The sequence below is a fragment of the Leptonychotes weddellii genome, chromosome 9 (assembly GCF_054177405.1).
Source record: "Leptonychotes weddellii isolate Sample4059 chromosome 9, ASM5417740v2, whole genome shotgun sequence".
In the NCBI taxonomy this organism is placed as follows: Eukaryota; Metazoa; Chordata; class Mammalia; order Carnivora; family Phocidae; genus Leptonychotes; species Leptonychotes weddellii.
Window position 1 is genome coordinate 64,600,308 of NC_138377.1, and position 22,921 is coordinate 64,623,228.

At 46.2% G+C, this 22,921-nt stretch overlaps 1 protein-coding gene and 1 long non-coding RNA gene across 4 annotated transcripts in view; both read right to left on the reverse strand.

Moving 5' to 3' along the window:
* The window catches only part of NGDN (neuroguidin), a 36,810-nt gene extending 30,572 nt beyond the window's left edge, over positions 1–6,238 (reverse strand). For all 3 annotated transcript variants that reach the window (XR_014148550.1, XR_014148549.1, XM_006738631.3), the window contains exons 1-8: positions 6,178–6,238; positions 5,785–5,844; positions 5,100–5,171; positions 1,510–1,647; positions 1,177–1,261; positions 1,041–1,093; positions 693–816; positions 429–597 (exon numbers count right to left, since the gene is read on the reverse strand). Coding sequence is in view for 1 of the 3 variants with exons in the window: in XM_006738631.3 (XP_006738694.1) it covers positions 429–597; positions 693–816; positions 1,041–1,093; positions 1,177–1,261; positions 1,510–1,647; positions 5,100–5,171; positions 5,785–5,844; positions 6,178–6,198 (722 nt within the window). In the remaining 2 variants the exon portion in view is untranslated. The remainder of the gene's footprint in view (positions 1–428; positions 598–692; positions 817–1,040; positions 1,094–1,176; positions 1,262–1,509; positions 1,648–5,099; positions 5,172–5,784; positions 5,845–6,177) is intronic.
* Positions 6,239–10,106: 3,868 nt separating this feature from the next.
* Positions 10,107–22,907, reverse strand: LOC115942765 (uncharacterized). The gene is made up of 3 exons (XR_004077341.2): positions 22,626–22,907; positions 18,859–18,976; positions 10,107–10,659 (listed from the first exon to the last, which is right to left on the reverse strand). It is a non-coding gene; the product is annotated as an uncharacterized LOC115942765 (long non-coding RNA).
* Between the last annotated feature and the right edge of the window lie 14 nt (positions 22,908–22,921).

Sequence of the window (22,921 nt, forward strand, 5' to 3'; positions counted from 1 at the left end):
ACAGTTAGGAAAAAGAAAACATTCTTCCTCTAGTTCCTATTCTGTACTTAACAACCCTCATTCTTAGAAACCACCAGCCCATCTTCCACTCCACTTTCTCTACAATGTGAGTTCTCTTGGTACCAGACTTAATCACATTCATACAAAACATAAGGACAGGGGCGCCTGGGTGGCTCAGTTGGTTAAGCGACTGCCTTCGGCTCAGGTCATGATCCTGGAGTCACAGGATCAAGTCCCGCATCGGGCTCCCTGCTTGGCAGGGAGTCTGCTTCTTCCTCTGACCCTCCTCCCTCTCATGCTCTCTGTCTCTCATTCTCTCTGTCTCAAATAAATAAATAAAATTAAAAAAACAAAACAAACAAACAAACAAAACATAAGGACAGGCTTCTATGGCGTAGAAAACAATTTCCAATTGCAAGGACTCAGACCTGTGTTGATCCTCCTGACTTTGGCGAGTAACATGAGGATGCCGAGCATCACGGATTTCCTCTGGAGCATCTGAGTACTGCTCCTTCAGTTCACGAATGACAGAACTGCTCAATGCCCGTTTTTTGGCCCGTTCTAGGCGCTTCTTCTCCCGCTCAGCTTCTGTTTCATCTATGTGATAAAAATCCCCAAGGGTTATCCCAGAACAGAGAACAAGGTAAGAGAGACGCAATTAATGCTGAGGAGGCAGCAGCCACAGTTCATACCATAATGTACTGGAACCAAGCGTGGTGGAACATATTTCTTAACTGTTCCTCTTGCAGATTTCTTCCCTGAAGCTTCAGACTGGCCTTCTTCTGCTTCATCTTCCTCCTCATCCTCAGAGCTCAACTACAAAAGGAACATAATGCCCATAAACTTAGGAAATGTTAGACAATAAGAAAAACCAAAGCTGAAGTACCCTGGGAATATAAACAAAGCAAGAAAGGAAAATCTCATACTCTACATTCTAAGGCACAAGAGTAATACGAGAATCCCAGGAGATCCAGGATCACCATAAGGCTCATTCAGACTTTTAGAGTCCTCAGGAAAACCAGGATAATGCAACTCCCTACCTTGCTCATCATATTGCTGGGATAAGGCTTAAAACGGAGTGGGTCGTTCTCACCTGAAATTAAAAACCCAAGAGATCTTACAAGATTTGGAAATTTATGACGGTCCCCACATAACCTTATAGTTTCTGCCACTTACTGAGGCTGCCTGTCACTGCAGTCTTAACTAGTTTGTCAACTTGATACTTCAGTTTTTGGTCCAAGGGACGAAGCTTTTCCAAAACCTATAATATGGTTAAATAGGATTACATTCCCTTCCTAAAATTAAACATACATCAGAGTTCTATATTAATTTGCCAGACAAAGCACCTAAAATATATATAAACTAGAGCAAATGAAGAAGAAAACAGTTTTTTCATTTGGTTTCCTCACTTAATCATGAAAACACCCACTTAAATGAGAGCTATTGTGTGACAGTCCTAGAGTTCAGGCTTTGGAAATCTAGAACGCTAAGATGCCAAGTGCTTCATACCGTGCGAATCTCCACCAGTCTCAAAACTGCAGCATGTCCCTGAAGAGACCCTCCTGAGGCTTTGTCCAGGATGAGATGGGTCAAATCCATAAGGTACATGAGCAGTAGCTGGTCTTTTACTTCCAAGAGACTGAGACCCTGAGGTGAATGGAGAGTAAGAGATGCAAATTCAGTTTTAGCCAGAGAATCAGGAGGAGGGCCTAGGATAAACAGGATAATTTTTTCCAAGTTCAAGTTTTTCCCAATCAGTTCCTATAAGGTATCTGGAATAGTCTCAATGAGATGATTGTACCTAAAATGGTCACAGAGACAATTATATTAACATGAGAGAGGCAAACCTCTGAGAATTACTGGAAGACAGTAAGAACAGGAAAATCAATAAAGTGTCCCCCAAAATGACTACGGCAGGGTTTCTCAACCTCAGAGCCACTGACATTTGGGAATGGATAATTCTTTGTTGTGAAGGCTGTCTGGGCCTTGAGCAGCATCCCTGGCCTCTACCCTTTAAGGCCCCTCCAAATTTTGATAATCAAAATGTCTCCATATAGTGCTGAATCTTAAATTAATTTAATCAAAACAATTACTGATTTTATCCCATACAATGGAATTATGCAATACAGTTAAAAGCAATGATCTACATATACTGACATGGACTTAATCCCATGTCAAGACACTTTCTGCGCTACAATATGGTTCCAATTAAGGCAGGGGAAATATGATGCACAATTTTATTTAATTAATTTATTTAAAAGACTTTACTTATTTATTAAAGAGACAGAGAACACGTGCACGGGGAAGGGGAGAGGGAGACTGGAGCCAGACATGGGGCTCAATCCCAGAACCCTGAGATCATGACCTGAACTGAAGTCAGATGCTTAACCGACTGAGCGACCCAGGCACCTCCACACATTTTATATATAGAGAGAAATCTCAGGAATATAACACACTATCAACAACTGCTACCCCTGGGGATCCAGATGAGGAAAAGGAAGAAATGGAGTGTGCACACTGTGAAAGTGTTTTCCCATCAAGCATCTACTACTTTTACAATAAAAGAAATTTCCAAACATATACCCCAGTAGTTATCGCAGATTATGGTTATACTGTTTTTAAATTTTCTTCTTTGTGGCTTTATACATCTTCCAAACTTTCTAAAATTAAAAAACACATTATATTTACAGTCAGGAAATCAAGCAAACGTTATAGAAGTTTATTCTTTTACATATAAGAAAGTAGACTTAAGTTATAGTTGTTAAAAAAAAAAATCTCTGTGATGACATAAAATGGAACTATAAAAGTCCACAGCCCTGGGAAGATCTATTTCAGAGAGGCTAAATATTCTGCCTACGATTACAGAGTATTAGGAGTACAGCTGGGATTCAAACTCAGTCTGACTCTAACACCTAAGCCCTAGGTATCTTTAAACCAACATGCAAAGCTCTTGAGATCAGCACTAGTGTGATAACAGGAGGAGGGGCAAAGATTTTAAAGACAAACAAATTGTGTTTAAGTTTTGAATCAGGCACTTGGTAGTCAAATAATGGGTAAGTCACTTAACCTTATGACCCCAGTCTCCTCATCTGTAACATACACAATATTTCCTTCCTGCCCCAAAAAGTAATTATGAGGCTTAAATAAAATAATATGAAAGCACTCTGTAACTTGTAAAGCGCCTAGTAAGGTTTTGGTCCTGAGAGATAAGTTACTAAATATCTGTTCAATGAATAAACAAATATATAGTGATCTAATATAAGTTTTCTGGTGTGGTGTTTTTGTTTTGTTTTGTTTTGGTAGTGTGTCACATGCTCTTCTGACTGCCAACCAGGTGCCCCTATCATGATCTAATAAATATGCTGGCAGCCCAGAACAAGTCAAGAATTTGGGAAGTAGGTTCTTTTGACGAGCTTGGACACTGTCAAGTTCAAAGTGAGTTATAAGCATATAAGAAAAACAACAAAAAGAAAACACAAAGATAAAAAAATCAGAAAAAATAAAAATACGTAAGGACGAAACTTGTTGATGAGATGTACAATGAGAAAGAAAAGGCAAAAAGAGAATATATTAAAAATTCTATTAGCTATAGGGGTGCCTGGCTGGCTCAGTCAGTGGAGCACGCAACTCTTGATCTCAGGGTTCCGAGTTCAAGCCCCACATTGGGTATAGAGATTACTTAAGAATAAAATCTTTAGGGGCGCCTGGGTGGCTCAGTTGGTTAAGTGTCTGCCTTTGGCTCAGCTCATAATCTCAGGGTCCTGGGATAGAGCCCCATGTCAGGCTCCCCACTCAGTGGGGAGTCTACTTCTCCTTCTCCCTCTGCCTCGTCCCTCCACTCATGTACTCTCTCTCAAATAAATAAGTAAACAATCTTAAAAAAAAAAAAAAAAAGAATAAAATCTTCAACTGATCTCATCTCAGGTCTTGATCTCAGGGTCATGAGTCCAAGCCCCGCTTTGGGCTCTACACTCCACTGGGTGTGGAGCCTACTTAAGGAAAAAAAAAAATCCTTCAATCTTTCTTACTAAGCTACCATAATGACTTTCATACTTTTGTTGACCTATGGAGTATTTTGCTTAAATATCTTAGGACAAAAGCTCAATACATAAAACAGTATGTAATACCACAGTTTTCCAGTTCAAGCAGGTATGAAGGACCCAGAGTCCTCCTTCTATACTGCTTGATATCCAATGATCCTTAAGAAGGTTCTACAAGACCTTAATTTGAAAACTACCATATTTCAATTTTTTAAAAAAGATTTTATTTATTTACTTGAGAGAGAGAGAGTGTGCAGCAGAGGGAGAGGGAGAAGCAGACTCCCTGCTGAGCAGGGAGCCTGATACAGGACTTGATCCCAGGTCCCCAGGATCATGACCTGAGCCAAAGGCAGACACTTAACCAACTGAGCTACCCAGGCGCCCTACCATATTTACTTTTGATATGCACACTGGTTTCACATTTTAACATCTCTGAAGTCAGGATGTATCTTTTAATCAATGGAATCTTAATGTTATATCATAGATTAATGGGCAGCATTTTTTTTTTAGTATACAAAATAAGTGGTATGTCCCCAATTAACAGCATCTTAGATTAGATGAAATACGGTAGTAACTCCTCAGTTGGCCGACAAGACTCTTCAGAGTGACTACTCTTCTAGTCTTATTTCCTACTCCCCATCCCACCCCCCAACACACTGTACACCCAACCACACTAAATGACCTCCTTTCCCAGCATATCACCATGCTTTCAGGTCTCTGTGCCTTTGTACATGCTGTTTCTTTCTGTCCCCTGGACTCTTATTTACTCCTCATAATCCTTCTCCTCTGAGAAGACTTCCCTGACTTCCTCTGCTCTCTGGCAGTTATTTAATCTCTCTCCTGGGCTTGCATAGCACTCATGATGACTCTGTGAAGTGACGGCTATTGCTTATACCTATTGCTTTGATCTGTCTTCTCCACTAGACTTCAGCACAGAAACTGAATCTTACTCATCTTTGAAGCTCTAACACTTAGGACATACAAGACACTCAATAAACCTATGAGGAAAGAACTGCTGAGAACAAGTCAGGGGTGGCTAACTCTTCAAATATGTCTTACCTTCTCTGTAGGATAGGCTCCAGCTTGAACTTTTTTTGTCAGAGCTTGTATTTGTGCAGTTACAGCCATCACCTGAAATTAGTCCAAATAGAACAGCTGATGAGAATACACCCAGTCATCTCTGTGACCTATGAAGGGCAAAAACTAAACAATGACACCTAAAAATCATCAGAAACATTGCCTAAAATGCAGTACTACCTTCTTTTCAGTTCTGGGAAAGTATAGGAGAGATGGTTTTTGATACTTCATCAAGTACAAAAAACTTTCCCTCTTCTTAAAGCTACAGAAACCATCTTACCAAACCATGGGGGAAGGTATAGGAACTGGGCCAGTGGTGGTGGTGGTGGGGTGGTGCTGTACCTTTATCTGTACTTGTTGAACTTTCAACCAGTACACCTGGTACCCAAAGGGCAAATCACCACTTTTCCCAGCACTGGTTTCCATAGCTATAAGAATAAAGGAAATTCATTCAGATGACTTCTTTTTGGAGTTTTCTGTACTGCTTTGGATGCGAAATCAATACCTTTGAATTCTAGCCTAAAAAAGTTTTCATTAAGTCACTTGGCTCTCACAGTATTTGGTACCATTCAATACATGCCTTCAAAAGACCAAAGTTCGGAGGTGAAGCACACAAAATCAAAGCCAATCCGTCACTAACCCGTCCCAAAGGGGTGACATGACTCACCTGCTCCTGAAGGTTTTTCAAAAGTGTGACGGCACTTGGCAGGTCCGACTCCAGCATCTCCTATGAGAGGGAGAATAAAGAAAAGCCCTTCTTTCCTCAGGATTATGAGAAGACGTGGGGGGTGGAAAACTCTCCTCTCTCCTTCAGACACCCCAGACTGACGACTTTCCCACTCTAGTACACATGCAGCCTCGCTTCACAGCCGGCCCGTCCTCCAGGTTTCTAGGAGGAGCGGTAGCTTCAGGCCCGTCGCCCTACTGCTGCTCTCACCCCGCTGTGCCAGGAAGGTTGCTTCCTTTCATCACCCCCTTCCCTCGCGCCAATAATTTGCCCTAAGCCGCTGAGGGTATAGGAAAAAAATCCCACAATAGCTACGCAAGGAAGCTAACTCACGGGACACCCCGGCGCCGCCATCTTCACAAAGCCCGCCTCTTCCGGGGCGGTACTTTCTGAGCTAAGGCTGTGCAATAGACTTGATAGACAACAGCCGCTGGCAAACCTAAGCCAATAGGAATAGTGATCTCTCACTTCCGCCCCGAACAGGATGTGCGGAAGGAGGAGCCACGTCCAGCCAATAGAATGGAAGAACTGACTAACTGCGTCAGATTTAGGGCGAGATCTAATGACGTAAAAATGCTCGTGGAAAGGAGCGCTTGATTAGTGGATTGTATAGAATGTTTAGAGCTAAACCAATAAAAAACGAGCCAAGTGATTGATCGACAGTTAGAAAGGCCCAATGGCAAAAAGAAGTTTGCAGAGCAAACTGAGAACGTAGTGGCTTCCCGGATACCGCAGTACCCAGTCTTTTTTACTAGCCTGCCCTTGCGTGGCCACAACTGACCGCTAGGTGGCAGTCCTCGGCTTCTCTCTGAGGTGGCTATGTTGCGGATCAGCCATAGCTGGCTGCTGCTCCAATGCAGGCAGCGCGAGATTCCTCACGGACCGCGCGAAATTCCTCACAGACCGCAAGGCCCTTGGATCGACTTTGTGACAGTAGTCTTGTGTGACCCTGGAGAAGTCACTCGGTCTCTGAGCTTTTTTTATGTGTAAATAAGAGAGTTTGGCCAGAGAAGCCCAGAGCCAGGGTTTAGAAACGAACACCCAGGACACCCGCCCTCACCTCCGCGTCGTGTGCAGAGGGGACCCTGTGCAAAGACCCACCATATGCCACTACCAACACTCCTCATCCCTACCCGTTTGGGGACGTGAAAGCACGTTTTACAAATGAAGAAGCCAGTTAAGATTTATGTGACATGCCTCCTGTCACACGGGTCCGCAGCAGAACTTGGTCCAAATCCAGCTTGTGTTTCATTATGCGCTGCCTCATCTTTTCTCGATACTTCAGACTATGTCAACTCACTCCTGCTTCTCCCAGGCTGATAAAGTGAATTGGGTCGGTATTAGTTGCTTCTGTCACCTGCCTTAGGAAATAAGCACTGCGGAGGTTAATAATGGTCTTGAATTTGTCCCGCAAGGGCAAGCTGACCTCACACTAGAAATCAGATCTCCTGACTTGGAACCGTCTTCTGGAATTAAGGAAGGAATAACCCCCATGTCTCAGCCAGGATGGGAAGATACTGGTTTCTAAATCTTTTGCTGGACTCAGGAAGAATAGGTAGGGGTTGTATACAGTCCCCATGCCTCTTTGGTTTGCTGCTTCAGGCCCACCATGGAATCTCAGAGTGCCTTGACAACCTATTCATTCTATTAATCAATAATTTTTGTACTGTTTGTCAGGATTTGTATTATGAAATGTTGCCATTACTTTTTTTTCCTTTTTCCTTTTTTTTTTTTAGATTTTATTTATTTGTCAAAGAGAGAGAGCACAAGCAAGGGGAGCGGCAGGCAGAGGGAGAAGCAGACTCCCTGCTGAGCAAGGAGCCCCACTTGGGACTCCATCCCAGAACCCTGGGATCATGCCCTGAGCCCAAGGCAGACGCTTAACAACTGAGCCACCCAGGCATCCTGAAAAGTTGCCATTTCAACATAAATTCTCATACTTGTCTTGTTAGGTAACAAATAAGATTTGCCTTTCCTTGAAACTTGAAATTAATCTGTTCATATGCATTATGATGTCAGTGAGGAAACAAATTATGCTGCTTTGTTTTGCTTTTGATGATTAAGTACTTGCCAGTCATTCTTTTTTATAAGAAAATCTTGGAGTTAACAGTGCAGTAAATCTTGTAAAACTCTTCCAGGACTCAACCAACAAGTATTGGCAAAGAACACGAGATCATTAAATTTATTGTTTTCTTTTTCTGTCAGCAATTCCATACACTGTCAGTCATTAATAACATTTGATGCACTGTAATTCCTATCCATTCCTCTAGATATAAGTTTTTTGTTTTTTGGTTTTTTTTTTTTTGCTCTGACTTCTTTCAGGATTTTTCTGTCTTTGGTTTTTGCAGTTTGAATATGATATGCCTAAGTATAGGGGTTTTGTTTTTGTTGTTGTTTTGGTTTGTTTTTTGTTTTGTTTTGTTTTGTTTTGGTATTTATCCTGCTCAGTGTTTTCTAATCTTTCTAAGTTTCAGGCTTGGTTTGGTTTCTGTCATTAATTTTGGGAAATTCTCAGCCATTATTATGTCAAGTATTTATTCTCCTTTATCTCTTTCTTGTACTTCTGGCATTCCCATTATGCATGTGTTACAACTTCTGAAATTGTCCCACAGTTCTTGGATATTCTGTTCCATTTCTTTCTTTCTTTTTTAAGATTTTATTTATTTATTTGTCAGAGAAAGAGAGCACAAGCAGGGGGAGTGGCAGGCAGAGGGAGAACCAGGCTCCCCACTGAGCAAGGAGCCCGATTCAGGACTTGACCCCAGGACTCTGGGATCATGACCTGAGCCTAAGGCAGACGCTTAACTGACTGAGGGCCCAGGTGCCCCAGTTCCATTTCTTTTCATTCCTTTTTCTCTTTGTATTTTAGTTTAAGAAGCTTCTATTGACATTTCTGCAAGCTCACTGATTTCTTTTGTCAGACTCAGGAATCTACCTCTTGGCATCTGTTCTGACAAAATCATTCAAAAAGAAAAAGGTATAAATATCTATATGTATTTACATGTATATATGTATACATATATATTTGTTTGCAGACATTCTAAGTTTGAAAAACTACAGAGGGGGTTGGAGAATGACTGTAAATAGGTACGGGGTTTCTTTTTGGGGTGATGAAATGTTCTAAAATTAAAGGTGATGGTTATACAACTCCAAATACATTAAAAACTACTGAATTATACACTATTAAAGGGTAAATCTTGTAATATATGAATTATATCTCAATAAAGATGTTACAAAAAATATAAACAATCTAAATATCCAACAAGTAAATTTTCATATTCTAACTCAAATAGCAAAAAATAGCCCCAGAGCTTCATGTATTGATATAGCTTCCTTTATAAGCCAAGCACAATTCTGAACATTTATATGTATTAATTCAGTGGTTTTCCAAGTGTTATCCTCAAACCAGTAACATCAGGTATGCAAATTTGGGCACCCCACCTAATCTATGGAATTGGAATCTCTGAGGCAACTCCCTAAGAAACTGTGTTTCAACAAGCCTTCCATGTGATTCTGCAGCATGGCCAAGTTTGAATTATCACTGAATTTATTTAATCCTCACAGCAAACCCATAAGATTGGCAACAATATTATTGTCCCCATTTTCCAGATATTAGTGGAATATCTGCAGTCATAAAATGACAAAATCTAAGATGGTAGAAATATGGAATACTTATTGATAGAACATAAGTTTATGTACATATTGTATGTACACACAGCAGCTATAAAGAAGAATCTCTCTAATGATGTAATGTATGGGGATTAACATAAGAATAAAAAATAAAAATTAAAAAAAAAAAGAAGAATCTCTCTCTCTCTCTCTCACACACACACACACATATAAATATTTACATCTTTTCCTTTTTGAATGATTTTGTCAGAACAGATGCCAAGAGATAGATTCCTGAGTCAATAATTATGAGTACTTTTATGTATACTATGATGATTTATTTTATATGTAAACCTGACTGAGTCACTAGGTGCCCAGATATTTGGTTAAATATTATTTCTGGCTATGTCTGTGAGGGTATTTCCAGGTGAGATTAACATTTGAATCAGTAGACTGAGTAAAGTAGGTTGACCTCCACAAGCTTCTACTTGGAAAGAAGTAGAGAAATAAGAATAGTTAATGTGATTCGGTAGGAAACCTTGGGTGTCATTTTTGTACTCACAGAGTTTCAACAAAGTTTTGTTTTCATGTTTCAGAAGCAGCCCTGTTGAATCGGAAGGTACTTTTACAGAAGAGACTTTTTTTTTTGTAAATACAGAAAGCTCGTTTAATTCACTTCACAAAAGCATGTATCTTTTCTGCAATTAATATTTAGAGACCAACTGAATTCACACTAACACCAACCATAAATAGAGGGATACTTAACTGCAAGAGCTAAAAAAACGCTACTCAACAAAGTTGTAATGGCAACCAACAAACCATTAAAGACATGGAGTCCCAAACATGGCTAAGTGTGGGCACAGGATGGGTCACGGGGGTGACCAACTGCATCTCACAACACCGCATCATGGATAGGGTAGGGTGGGGGGAGGGGGCCTGGAGGGACCTGTTGATATGTTAACTGTGATGCATAAAGCTGAATTTTGCAACGGCACAGAAGATACAAATCTTCACCCCTTCAGGGACTTTATCTGTCCTGGTAGTTCATGCTGCAGTCTGCACCATGTGATGACTGGTAGGAGTGAGGAGGGCCTGAGCTGTGCCTAGAAGGGCAGACAGGAAGAGTCGCAACCAAGTCAGGAAGGTAGGAAAGCCCAGCTTGGGGTGAGGGAGCTGTTGGTAGGCCTGTCCAACGGAGGTGGGAGGCTGTGAAGGGATAAGAAGGCACAAACTGTGACCAGTTTATGAATTGTTTTCAAATGCCAACCAGAGGAGCCTAGGCTTTGTCTCAGAGAAAACATGGAGCCCTGGAAGTTTCTACAAATGACAGATATGTAAGAAATGCATACTTCTTTAGAAAATTGAGTCTGCCAACCATTTGGTGAAATGAGCAGCTCGAAGACTAGTCAAGGTGCTCCTGCAATTATGCAGGTATGAAAAGGGGCCCAGCTGAACAGGTAGATAGATTATAAGGAGCTGAGAATTACTGGATAGGGTCCACTGAGATGGGGTAGATCCTGGAGAATGTTGTCATTGTGGATGCTGGAAGGAAGTCCAGACCGGCCCAGCAGCTGATAAAAGGAGTTCATCTGTGAAACAGAGTCAGGAAAATGTTCTAACAAGAGGGCCCTAGAACAGGTTTGGAAAGTCAAGCGACTCGTGGTAAGAACAGATAACCACTCACGTAGCATTTGCTGTTTGTTGGGAGCTGTGCCTATAACTTCTTTTTTTTCCTTCGCTTTCTTGAGGTGTAGTTGACAAATAAAAATTGTATGTATTTAAGATGTACTATGTGATGTATTGATAGATGTATACATTGTGAAATGATTACCACAATCAAGCTAATTAATAAATCTATCACCTCATATAGTTACCTTTTTCTTTTTGGTGGGGGGTGGTGAGAACAATAAAGATGTACTCTCTTAACAAATTTCAAGTACTTAATACACTACTGTTCACTATAGGCACTGTGATATATATCAGAACACCAGAACTTATACATCATGCATAGCTGATATTTTGTACCCTTTGAACAACATTTCCCCCACCCCCCCAGCTGTTGGTAAGCACCACTCTACTCTGTTTCTAAGAATTGGACCTTTTAGATTCCACATACAAGTGAAATCATGCAGTATTTGTCTTTTCGTGACTTATTTCACTTAGTTTTTGTGACTTTGTGACTTATTTCACTTTTTGTGACTTATTTCACTTATTTCACTATTTTACCAGTTCCATCCATGTTGTCACAATAACAAGATTTCCTTCTTTATAAAGACTGAATAATATTCCTTGTGTGTGGAATCAGATTTTCTTTACCCATTCATCCATTGACGGACACTTAGGTTGTTTCCATGGATTGACACTTGTAAATAATGCTGCAATGAACATGGGGGTGCAGATATTTCTTTGAGATGGTGATTTCATCCTCTTTGGATATATACTCAAAAGTGGGATTGCTGGGTCATGTGATAGTTCTAGTTTTAATTTTTTTAGGAACCTCCATGCTATTTTCCATGATGGCTGTAACCAATTTTTAAAATAACTCCATAAACATGATCCTTAAGGCAAGTATATGGGGTAGATATTACCATCCACATTTTACAGTAAAGCTGAGGTTTAATGCTGAGATTCAAAGCAAGGTCTTCCTCGTTCCAAAGTCTGTGCTCTTTCCTCTAGATTAGTGCTTGTCAAACAATAATGGGCATTAAGTCACGGAGGGGGGGTGTCTTGTTAAAATGCAGATTGTTTCAATAGGCCTGGGTTGGGTCTGAGATTCTACAGTTCCAACAAACTCCCACTGATGCAGATGCATCAGTCCATGGATCACACTTTGAGTCACAAGATTTTGCATGATACTTGTTTTTGTTTTTTTTTCTCAGAGTGGTTAAGTAACTCACCCAAGTCACACAGCTGGTCCTAGTAGAGCCAGGACTTTTGAACACAGGTCTATTTGGTTACAAAATTATGCTCTTAGATATTAAGATAAGCTGTCTCCCTTTATTAGCAGGAGACAGGGCCCCCAGCTTCCAGTCTGGGGCTTAAGGGAAAAATCTAATCCCTGAGTAGATGGGAGTCAGCAAAACTAAGAGGGTCCCCATGCCAGGGCCTCTGGCAGAGGGAACACGACCAGGGCTCAGTTACCAGACTGGGGCACAGTGTGGAGCCCAAGCCTTAGGAACAAGATAGAAGCTAAGTTTCTGGAACTACTGCACAGGGGCAAGGACAACTGGATGCTGAGACTCCCAAGTCTGGCCAGAGCTCATTCTATGCCTCCTGCGTTGGGGCTGATCAGGGACAGGACTGACCCTGCAGGTATGACAAGGTATAGCAGAGGAGAAAATGGACACAGGACTGTGAGCCAGGTTACCCTTCATACCTTCCTCCCCAGGATCCTTGGCACTCCCCAGGGAGGCTAGGCCTTCCTAAGGCTCACCCATATCCTTGGGGGCTATAGACCCCATTCCCTGCACTCTCATTTCCCACCCTCCATTGTCTTGATTTCAAGACTTCCTCCCACCTCAGTCCTCCATGTGCACGCTCCCTGTTGGCACGACAGGATGGTTCCATATTTCAGGCGCTTATCCTATCGACCTTGCTCTGTCAGGACCCATAAAAGCTGTCTTTTTTTTCTCTTTCTTCTTTTTTTCCATTCATTTTTCTTCCCTTTGATTGGCCAGGGCATAAGGTAGGTCCCTGGGAAGTCAGAAAGCAGAGGCCCTAGTAATGACTCAGTTTGGCGGCCGCAGTAGGGTGTGGGGGGCCCATGGGAGCAGCACAGAGCAGGGTGAGAGTAGAGAGCAGAGTATTTCAGATGCTTCTGGGCTTATGCTTTTGCATCAGGAAAGCCGCCATCCATCCTACCCCAGCTGTCGGCTCAAGGGCTTGATCAGAGTCATCAACTATATTAGGCTCTTGGACAGAACTTCTGTTGACATTTGGCTAAAGGCCGGCTCAGAAGTTCCACAACAAAGGACAGGTACAAATGTGAGCTAAAGGATAAGTTACAGAGCCCGAAAAAGAAAAATGACCAGATAAAATTTTGAGTGTGAAAAATGAGACATTTCAGGATTGGCTTTGCCAAAGAAATGATGAGACATTATCACGCCAATGTCAGTGTCGTGAAAATAAAGTCTTGTACACAGATACAGATAATAGCTTCTGCTACATGCTAGGATAATTTCCCATGACCTGAGAAGCCACCATGTACCTACTATCACTTCTGCCCCCAAGCAGAGTCTCTCTGTCCAAGTGCCCCCCTCTCCTAAGAGGATGATGTTCAAGGGGCAAAGAAGAGCCAAGGCAGAAAGCGGGTGTGTGTTGGCATCCTCTTAGATATCATTTATCAGCCTCCTTGAGTCATTTTAAAATTCATTTTGGTTCATTTTTGAGAGCTAATTATAGGTTAGCCTCTGGAGACTCTGGTAATCATGCAAATGCAAGTTACTTGAGGAGAGACCCTGGAATCATTCATGGCTTGAGAAGCCTCCAAAAACTCCAAACATTTAATTTTTGTATATCCCAGTTAAAAAAAAAATCTCAATGTATATTTTATCCATACACATAAAAGGGTCCGGATGGATACCCTCTAACTACTAACCGTGGTCACCTTTGTGGAATGGGACTGTGAATGGTGGAAGGGGCTTAGCTTCTTTTGCCTTATAGAAGATTCATTGTTTGAATGTTCAAAGTCATGAGCATTACTTTTATAACTGGGGACAAAGGAGAGAAGGAAGAAAGAGACTTGAAAGAGAGAAGAATATACAGAAAGGCAAAAAAAATACAGAGAGAGGGAGAGAGAGAGAAAGAAGGGAAAAAGGGAAAGAGAGAGAGAAAAGGAAGGAAGAGGAGCTCCCTCCACCCTCACCCTGAACAAGATCCAGGGAATCTCATCTATGTCCTTTATCCTGCAGGAGCAATTGGAGCCCTCAGAGGAACAGAGAACAGCAGCTGTCCACCTTCTTTGGTGTATTATTCATCATGTATTTATTTTATTTCAATTTGTCAGAGTTGAAAGGGCTCAAGATAAAAATATACATAATAATTTTTGGCCATTTAAAATATTAAACAATGAATAACATCTAGGGAGACTAGGGGCAAGAGGCAGGGAAGGGGAGGGGAGGGAAACACGTAAAAGGAACATATTGAGCAAGAAAGAAACAGCAGGTTCAAGTAAATAGCAACACATGCCAGTCTGCTTAAAAACCCCAGGAGGCCACTACTCCTTATTTAAGCTATGAAAGCTTGTTCGCTAGAGGCTGGGCCAGAAAGGTAAACCTAGAAACTTGGTCTCCCTTTTTCCTTCAGAATGCCCACAGCATTGGCCAGTGGCTGTGGGCGTGGTTGCTCAAGATCCAACCCTTTGTTCAAGACCCACCTGGAGCTTACCTTCCAGAGAAGCCTCCCCTCATTGCCCTCTGCCCTGCGTTCAGTGACAGCAGATCTGCATTCCTGTATTTACGCCCTCAATTTTTCAGTGGTTTTGCATACGTTAACTGTTGTCACTCTGGACCTGTGATCACGTTGGCCGCGCGTGTTCATCGATCTGAAAACTCTTGGAGGACAGGAGGCCTCTGACCTGGCTCTTTGCCCCTTTCAGCTGCCTGGTCCACAGAGAGTGTGCAGTGACCTTCCCATCCCTTCCCACCACCTCTCCATGCTCTTCTGCAGTGACATTGCCAGGAGCCAGAAGGACCATTGTTAGCAGATGACCACGCAGGCACGGCTGTCTAATTCTAGCCAAGGGCATGGGGGAAAGGACAGAGCCCAGGGACCTGTGGCCTCTTCTCTGAGAGGACACAGGGCTAATAATAGGAGGGGAGATTAGGGAGGGATTTGAACTGCATTGTTATCTCACAGGAATGGCCTCTGAGAGCCTTTTTCCCAAGCTCTTCCAAGAGCGGCACCACCCCCTCCTCTGCCCTGTGTCTCCGAAGGAGTGCTCACTGTCTTTCATCACTTCTTTCTCTCCTCTTTCCATCTGCTCTTCTCTGTTAACCCCCATCCATTCCTTCCCCACCCTATCCGTCCAGCCGCGTCCTCTCCAGCCCATCCTCAGTCCTCATCCCTTTTCTGTCTCCTGCACCTATGTTCCCTACTTCTCTGCCTTGATCTGCTTCCTTCCACCACTCCCACAAGTCCTTCACACCGATTCTTCTTGCCCACTTCTGTGTCCCTTCTGGGGTCCCCACCTCCTCTCCTCCTCCCAGGCTCCCCACTGTCTTCAGCTTCAGGCACCAGACTTGTTTTCTAAGCTGGTGGCCTTTGTCACCCGTTTCCTGACACATGTGAACCAGTTTCTCCTTCTCCTGCCTCTGTGCCCTTGCTATGCCCTCCCTCAAAGCTCAGCTGGACAGGCACAGGTAACAGAGATTGGGGTGGGCTGACAGCCTCTACTCTCCTAACAACTAGAAATCACCACCACCAGGCACCAAGCATTGGGACACCTCTGAGAACAAGACTCAGGGCATGCAGGCCATAGGAGACACCTCCTTGAGCCCAGCCACAGCTATTCTTAGGAACCCAGTACCACAAAAGGGCCTTTTGCTTTGTTTCACACCACCCCCATGGAGCTGCTCTTGGCAGCCACGCTGTAATCTTAGAGACAGGGGGCCCAGGCACGGAGAGGCCAGGCTGGACACTGTGCCCCCTGCCCTGATTGAGACTCTGACCTTGGGGCAAGGTCACCTCCCCCCACGACACACAGCCACATAGCTCTGCCACTCTCTGCATTCTTGGCCTATTCACTCCACAGCTGAACCTCAGCTCTACCAGCCCCTCCTCCCACTCCTCCACCGGACCTCCTGGCCTGCCCCTCTCACTCAGGCTCCCAAAGGACCCTTTTCTGGCTCTTTCCCACTCCCAACAAACCAACTAGCTCACCATCTTACTCCCGTCCCCGCCTCCTTTCCTGCTCAGAATGGTTCAGGCTATTTTGATCTAGTAAATCCAAAGCCCTTTGATAAAAGCCCTTCGTTCCCTGCTGCCGGTGGGGAAGCTAAGATCCCAGCTCTGGTGTTTTCAGGGTGGAAGAACCTGACCAGCTCTCAGTCTTTAGTCTGGTCCGTGGCTCCAAGGTGATCAGGCAGTCAGGCTACCCACTGCCGCTGAAAAACTCCATTGGGAGAATACAGCAACCAGCTCCCCGGGCTCCTCCTTCGTTCCACACCAGACCCAGGGAAGTCACTTACCACCTGCTCCCAGGGCTGGAAGGACCGCGTAATGTGTGTATCTCTTTGTGTTCTTAATCAGTTTCTAATGGTTGTGTGGACTTTGGGGCATGTGCAGCAAAGGGCTGGAAGTAAACCCAGGCTCACACAGCCCGCAGCAGAAATGCTGCACAGAAGAGTCAGCCTTCCACCCTACATCCTGCTGCAAGAGACCAGCAGCCATCCCCTGGCTGGGTTATGGGCTGGGGCAGGTGGAGGCACCTGCGCGGTCAAAGCAGCAACATCATCTTTCCAGGTAAAATAAAACTACTGAGGCATTAGCAAGCAGAAGAAGCCCAGTCACGGGCACTACTCTGGATCACTCTCTAGGGTGACTCCCCGCCCTCTGGCCCTACTTTGTCCTCATACCCTGGACCACCGGCAGCCAAGACCTTTCTCAGGCGAGTTGGTGAGGGCCAGAGGAGGACTGCGTGGCTTCCCCAAGCTCTACTCTGAGCTCCCAGGAAGTGTATCTGGACATGAGGAGGAGTTGGCTGAGCCTTTCGCTTGCAAGCCTGCCTTATGGTTGTGGGTACCCCAACTCTCCAGGTATTCCCAAACCACCGCTCAGGCTTCCAGAGAGAGAGGCAGTAATAGGAAAGCAGAACCAGAAAATGCAGTAAGGGAATGGGGGACAAAATCAGGGCATCTCTTATCACCCCCTCTTCATGAGTTCGGGATTGCCCGATCTTAAAAACACGACAAACCGTGTTACTTGACCCTCTTCCCTTCTAGCTGGTGTCTAATCTCTTTTACCTCACTGCCAAGCTCCTCAAATGCACGGTGGCCACCCACTGCCTCTCATGCCTGGCCGCTCATCCTTTTCCTAATACCTCCCTGCAGCCTGGCTCTGCCCTGTGACTCTACAGAAGGTCCTTGCTCCAACGTCACCCAAGTTCCTCCTCTCTGTCTCCCCGCCACTCAGTCTTTCTTTGGCATCTGACACTGTGGCCACCTGCTCCTCTTGAAACACTTCTTCTGGTTTCTAGGAAACTGCCCTTTTCCGTGCTCCTTGGCTCTCGGGTCACCTTCCCCCTTCTCTGTGAGCTTCTCTTCCTTCTCCCGTCTTTGCACCACGAGTATCTCCTGGGGCTTTTTCTCTTGTCTCCAACCTCATGGCTTTTTCCATTCCCTTTCCCGCACTGACCAAGGCAGTAGGTCTCAGGCACCAGTCCTGCCCCCCAGTCCCACCATTCCAACTTCTTACAGGGATACAAAATATCCTCCGTCAGCTGTCCCACTGTTACCTCCAACGCCCTACACCAAACACTTAGTCCTTCCTCCTGTCTGCCGAAGAGCTTGTCCCCCTTGCTGCTACCCCCATCCTTGCCGACATGGTGCAGTCATGAGCCTTCCTTCCTCGTTTCCTGTGTCCAGTCTCTCAGCAAGGCATTTCTTTCTTCCTTAGAAACCCCTCCAGCCTTGCCCCTTCCTCTTCACATCTGCTGGCCCTGCCCTCCCCCCGACCTGGATTGCTACTCTGCCCTCCTCTGGGTCTCCCTGTCTCCAGCCTCTTCTCCCTCAAAGCACCCAATGATTCCCTCTGCTTGGCCCCTCCAATTCTACTGTCATAATGTCGCAGTGACTGCCCCTGGTTTAGAGCTTTGGTCATTTTTCATTGCCTCCAGGATATTGTCCATTTTGCTGGTCTGGGAAACATGGCAGCGTCAGCAGAAAGCACCTCAGAGCAAGAAACTTGGGTTTTAATCCTAGTGCCACACTTGCTGCTTGACCTTCAGCAAACATCTTGACCTCTCTGAATCCTGTTGCTCAACCATAAGATGCAATTTAATTGGCAAGCAAGTGTACGATCACATGTATAAAATGCCGGGCTTTGTGCCTGGCACAGGGAGGCATTCCACACACAAACAGCCGTCTCCCCTCTTCTACAGTGTGGCCCCACCTGAAGCTCCAGACTCCCCAGAGTCTGACCAGGGATATGTCGCCTGAGTCTTCATGACTTCACCATGCCGTTTGCCTGCCATGCTTTTGGTCATGCTATGATTCTTAGCCACATCCCCATTCCCAGTGCTTCTCAAAGGCCTACGCTCCCTTCAAGCCCCAGTTTCAGGCCCCCACCTAGAAAGCTTTGATGGTTCCAACCCACACTGAACAAGAGCTTCTCTGCCCTTAAGTTGTTCTGGATCTGGGCCACACCGTGTAGCCCTGAACCATTCTCCCTTGATTTCCAGTATGTTACCTGTGGTTTCCCGAGCTGATGGCAATGCCTGTGGGTCAGACGCCACGTATCCTTCTGTAGTCACCACAGAACTGGGCATGCAGCAAGGCATCTGATTAAGTGACTGACTGGGACCCAGCTGGGGGGAAAGAAGGATGAGTTAGGCTGGAAGCTGGGAGGGAGGCACTCCTGGCAAGTTCACGAACACCAGTGCCCTGTCTTCAGACTGGCTGTAGACAGCAGCTCAGACTCTGTGTCTTAGGCATGTGAGGAGATGTGCACCTACACACGCATGTATGTGAACACATGTGTAGGTGTGCGTGCTGTGTGCATTCACCTGCATTTATAGTTGGGGGGAGAGGTGGAGAGGTAGGTGATGGGCCAGAGAGGCCTGCTTAAGGAAGTGAGGTCTCTGACAGAAAGAATGAAGTAGAGGATCCCTTCTCCCCTTGGGGAAGTGGGCAGGAGATTATCAGCCTGTTGGCTCCTCACTGAGCAATTACCACCTGCTCCTTGTAAATCGCATAGGCTGTCCATACCTTGGGCTGATCCAGGCCTGGCGGCTACTGCCCCACAGATGCCCATGAGCAGAGCAGAGGACTTTGGGTGGAGGAGCAGGGCTTATGCTGGGTCCCCAGCTGGGGCCCAGCAGAGAGACAGCAGTGTAGGGCTCCAGCTCTAGACACCAAAGTATCCAGCAGGCAACTCCAGGATGCTGTTTCTCAGTTTACCCAATTATTTCACATCACAATACCCTGGCCATTCTCCTTCCAGAAGTTTCTAGCTCCCCGGTATCTTAAGTCTGGCTCCAGCTCAGTGGTGATTAGGACTGCTGAAGGAACCCAGGTCAGCCCCATCTCTGAGGGCCTCAATTTAACCTGCCTCCCCTCCACAACCCAGCTCCCGGATCCTAGAGCCAGCCCAGCTCCACCGGGCAGTTCCACCCAGGATCCCTAAGATCCTCAGCCAGGACACACACAAACCAATCTGGCTGACAGTTGTCTCGAATGGCCAAGCAGCCTCCCCCTGGGGGCCTCTGTTCCCATCAGATATCCTTGGCTGATACCACCACTGAGCCTGGGTGACTCCTGGTGGGCCTCGCATATTGGCCTGCAGTGAGGGCAAGTCCATGGGCAACAGTCAGGGACGGCTGCCTCTCCTGGCTTCAAGGCTAGACTGCAGGCCTGGACTGAGCCTAGGACAGTTTGAACACTTGGCCTCCTGGTCATGGTGTTCCCAAGGGCAGTCCCGACCTGGATGGAAGAGGCCACGGGATTGCTGGATCGCTGATCCACCCTGGCCTGGACGATCCTTGCACTGAGTGGCCTTAATGAGGCTGCAAAAGATGCAAAAAAGCAAAAAGCCCCCGGGCAAGGTAACCAGTCCTACCACCCGCAGTCAGGTCTGTGTTCCTCAGAGTAAAAGCTGCCATTTCATGAGGACCCACTATGTGTCTGGGGCTGTGCTGGGTCTTTTACCTGTGCAAACCATGATGGACTTAATAGTCCTGGAATGGAAATGTGACGATCCCCATGTGACTGATGATAAAACTGACTCAGAGAGGTTCTGTGACTGACATTGAACACACAGCTGGGAAATGGCGGGGATGGGCTTCAAACTGGATCTTTGTGACTGACACGGAAGCTCACCAGGCTGCTCCTTGCAAGCCCTCTGAGGCCTCTGGCCTTGGATCTAGACTGGCTATGCCCCCCAAGCCTCCTTTTTAGTGAATTGTACCCCTACAAACACTCCCTAGAGGCCAGACCCACCTTCCCAAAGACCCCAACCTAACCTGAGCCAGCCCCAGCCCAGCCCTCTCCCCTCTTTCCTTTCCAGCTGCCCACTGTCTATCAGAAAGCAGAGACTGGAGTGGAGAGTGGGGGCAGGGTGTGGAGGGGTACAAAAGATTTTGGAGCGAGCAGGAAGACAAAAGAATGACAAGAAGCAACAGCTGTTTGTAAAGGGAAACCTGAGACAGGCTCAAAGCCCAGGCCCTAATCCCAGGCTCGTGTGGAGCCAGGGTAGGGGTCCCCCCAAAGTCAGGGATCCTAGGGCTGGGCAGAGAGGAGCACTCAGCCCCACCGCAGGCTGGGCCCCTTCTCCCATGTGCTCAAACAACTCATGCCTCATTCCTTTCCCTGGGCCAAGCCCCCTGCCTTTTCCTCCCCCTCTTTTGCTCCCCTTTCTGGGGTTTGGGGCTCCTTTCTGCATTCCCTCTTTCCATACCGAGGTCCACTCTAACTTGCCCTAGCGCACCCCCTCCTTCCCCATTCCTGGTAGTAATTTTAGCAACTTTTTCTCTGAACTCCTGCTGGCATGTCACAGCAAATGGCCCCTGTTTGGGCCTGACACTTGATCAGGGTGGTGACAGAGCCCAGACAAAGCAGGCACCATGCCGGGGAGGGGAGGGCAGGGCAGGGCAGGGGAGACAGATCACCTTCCTTTCTCTCCAGACCTTATTTGGTCTACCTTGGTGAAGTTGCCCTCCCCCCAGTCCCTCTTTATTTATAGCATTTTGCTCTGCTCTCCTTTGTCTTGTCTGCTGTCACTCTGCAGTACACGCCGCACTATCCCCACCCACCCCCACATGGTGGGGCCCCGGCCCCTCACTCTCCCCACCAGGAATGTGCCTGCCAGCAAAGACCCTGGCCGTAAGCTGAGGCCCAGATCCCACTTCTACAAACAGTTGCATAGAGCTGTCAGGAGGAAGGGTCTTTATTTTGGTCACTCTTAGATCCTTATTGACTAGAACAATGCCACATTAGTAGGAGCTCAATAAATACTTGCGGAATGAAGGGATCAGCAAAGCTGCTTGGTCTTCAGACAGTCGCTAGTGGAAGGAAGAGAATCCTGACAGAGCCACGAGCAGGTGCCGGAGGGCTGGGGAGTGAGTGGGGGTCTTTAAGGATGTCAGACCCTCCAGTCTGTCTCCAGATCCTAGGGATATGAGGCAGAGAACTTGGCAGCAGGGAGGTAAGATCCAGCCTGCAGTGGAGTGTTAGAGCGCATAATGCTGTAACACCAATAGGTCAGTGCCCCCGAAACCCAGAAGAAGGAAACCAAGTTCAATGGATCTCCTAAATGTAGACAAGGTTTTCCAACTCCACGGCCAAGGAGGCTGGCCCTTGGTGAAGACATGGACTGTGAAAGGGCTTGGCATCCTCTGCATCTCAGTCACCTGCATCTGCACCACCCGAGCCCTGGGAAATCAGGCAGGGGTGGTGGCTTTGGGCTTGGGAAGCTGCAAGGGGAGGATAAAGAGAGGTTTTTGCCCTTTGTCACCAAACCCTGAGGTCTCTACCAGTGGGCTTAGTTCCTCAGCCGCTGAGAGGGCCTGGTCCAGACCCACAGAGTTTGTCCTGCCAGTCCTGTTAGCAGCAGCCCCTGTGGTTGGGGATCGACCCTCCACTTGCCTGCACCCTTCCCCCCACCCCACGGCTCTTCAAGGCCCCCAGACTGTGCTTGGGTTACCAAGCAGCCCCTCCCCACTGGGCCCACACCTGGATTTGCCCTTCCCTGCTGTGCCTACCCCACCTTCAAAATGTACCTGTTCTGTCCCCTGCCCCCCCCAGCCTGCCGCTCTCCTTCCAAACTGACAGCTAATCAGATGGATTAATCCGCATGCGCTGGAGAGCTGTGCTCAGGAAGGAGGGGGATTTCAAAGCAAACCACGCAGTGGTTGCCTGGACACAGAGCCAGTGAAGCTTGCACACGAGGTAGCTAGAAGAGGGTGGCATTAGCTACATTCTGTGCTCACGGGGGGCTGAGCTCCAGCCCCCTTTCCTCACCTCCTTTGTGGCTGCTTCTAAGGCCTGCAGGAAAGGGGGACATTTTTCCTGTCCTTCTGCCCCACTTGCCGGAACACTAGTCTCCCCGGGTCTGGAGAGAGACCACTTCACAGAACACAAGAGGATCGGTGGGCCAGGCAGCAGCTGTCTTCATTAGGGGTCTCCTAAGTCCGAGCAGCTGTATATCTATGCCTCCAAGAGTGTCTGGCTCTGGGCTAGAGCATTCAGTACCTGAAGGCTGAGCTAGGAAAATGAGTCAGGCAGGGGCCTCCACTAGGACCATCAGGCGGCAGCTG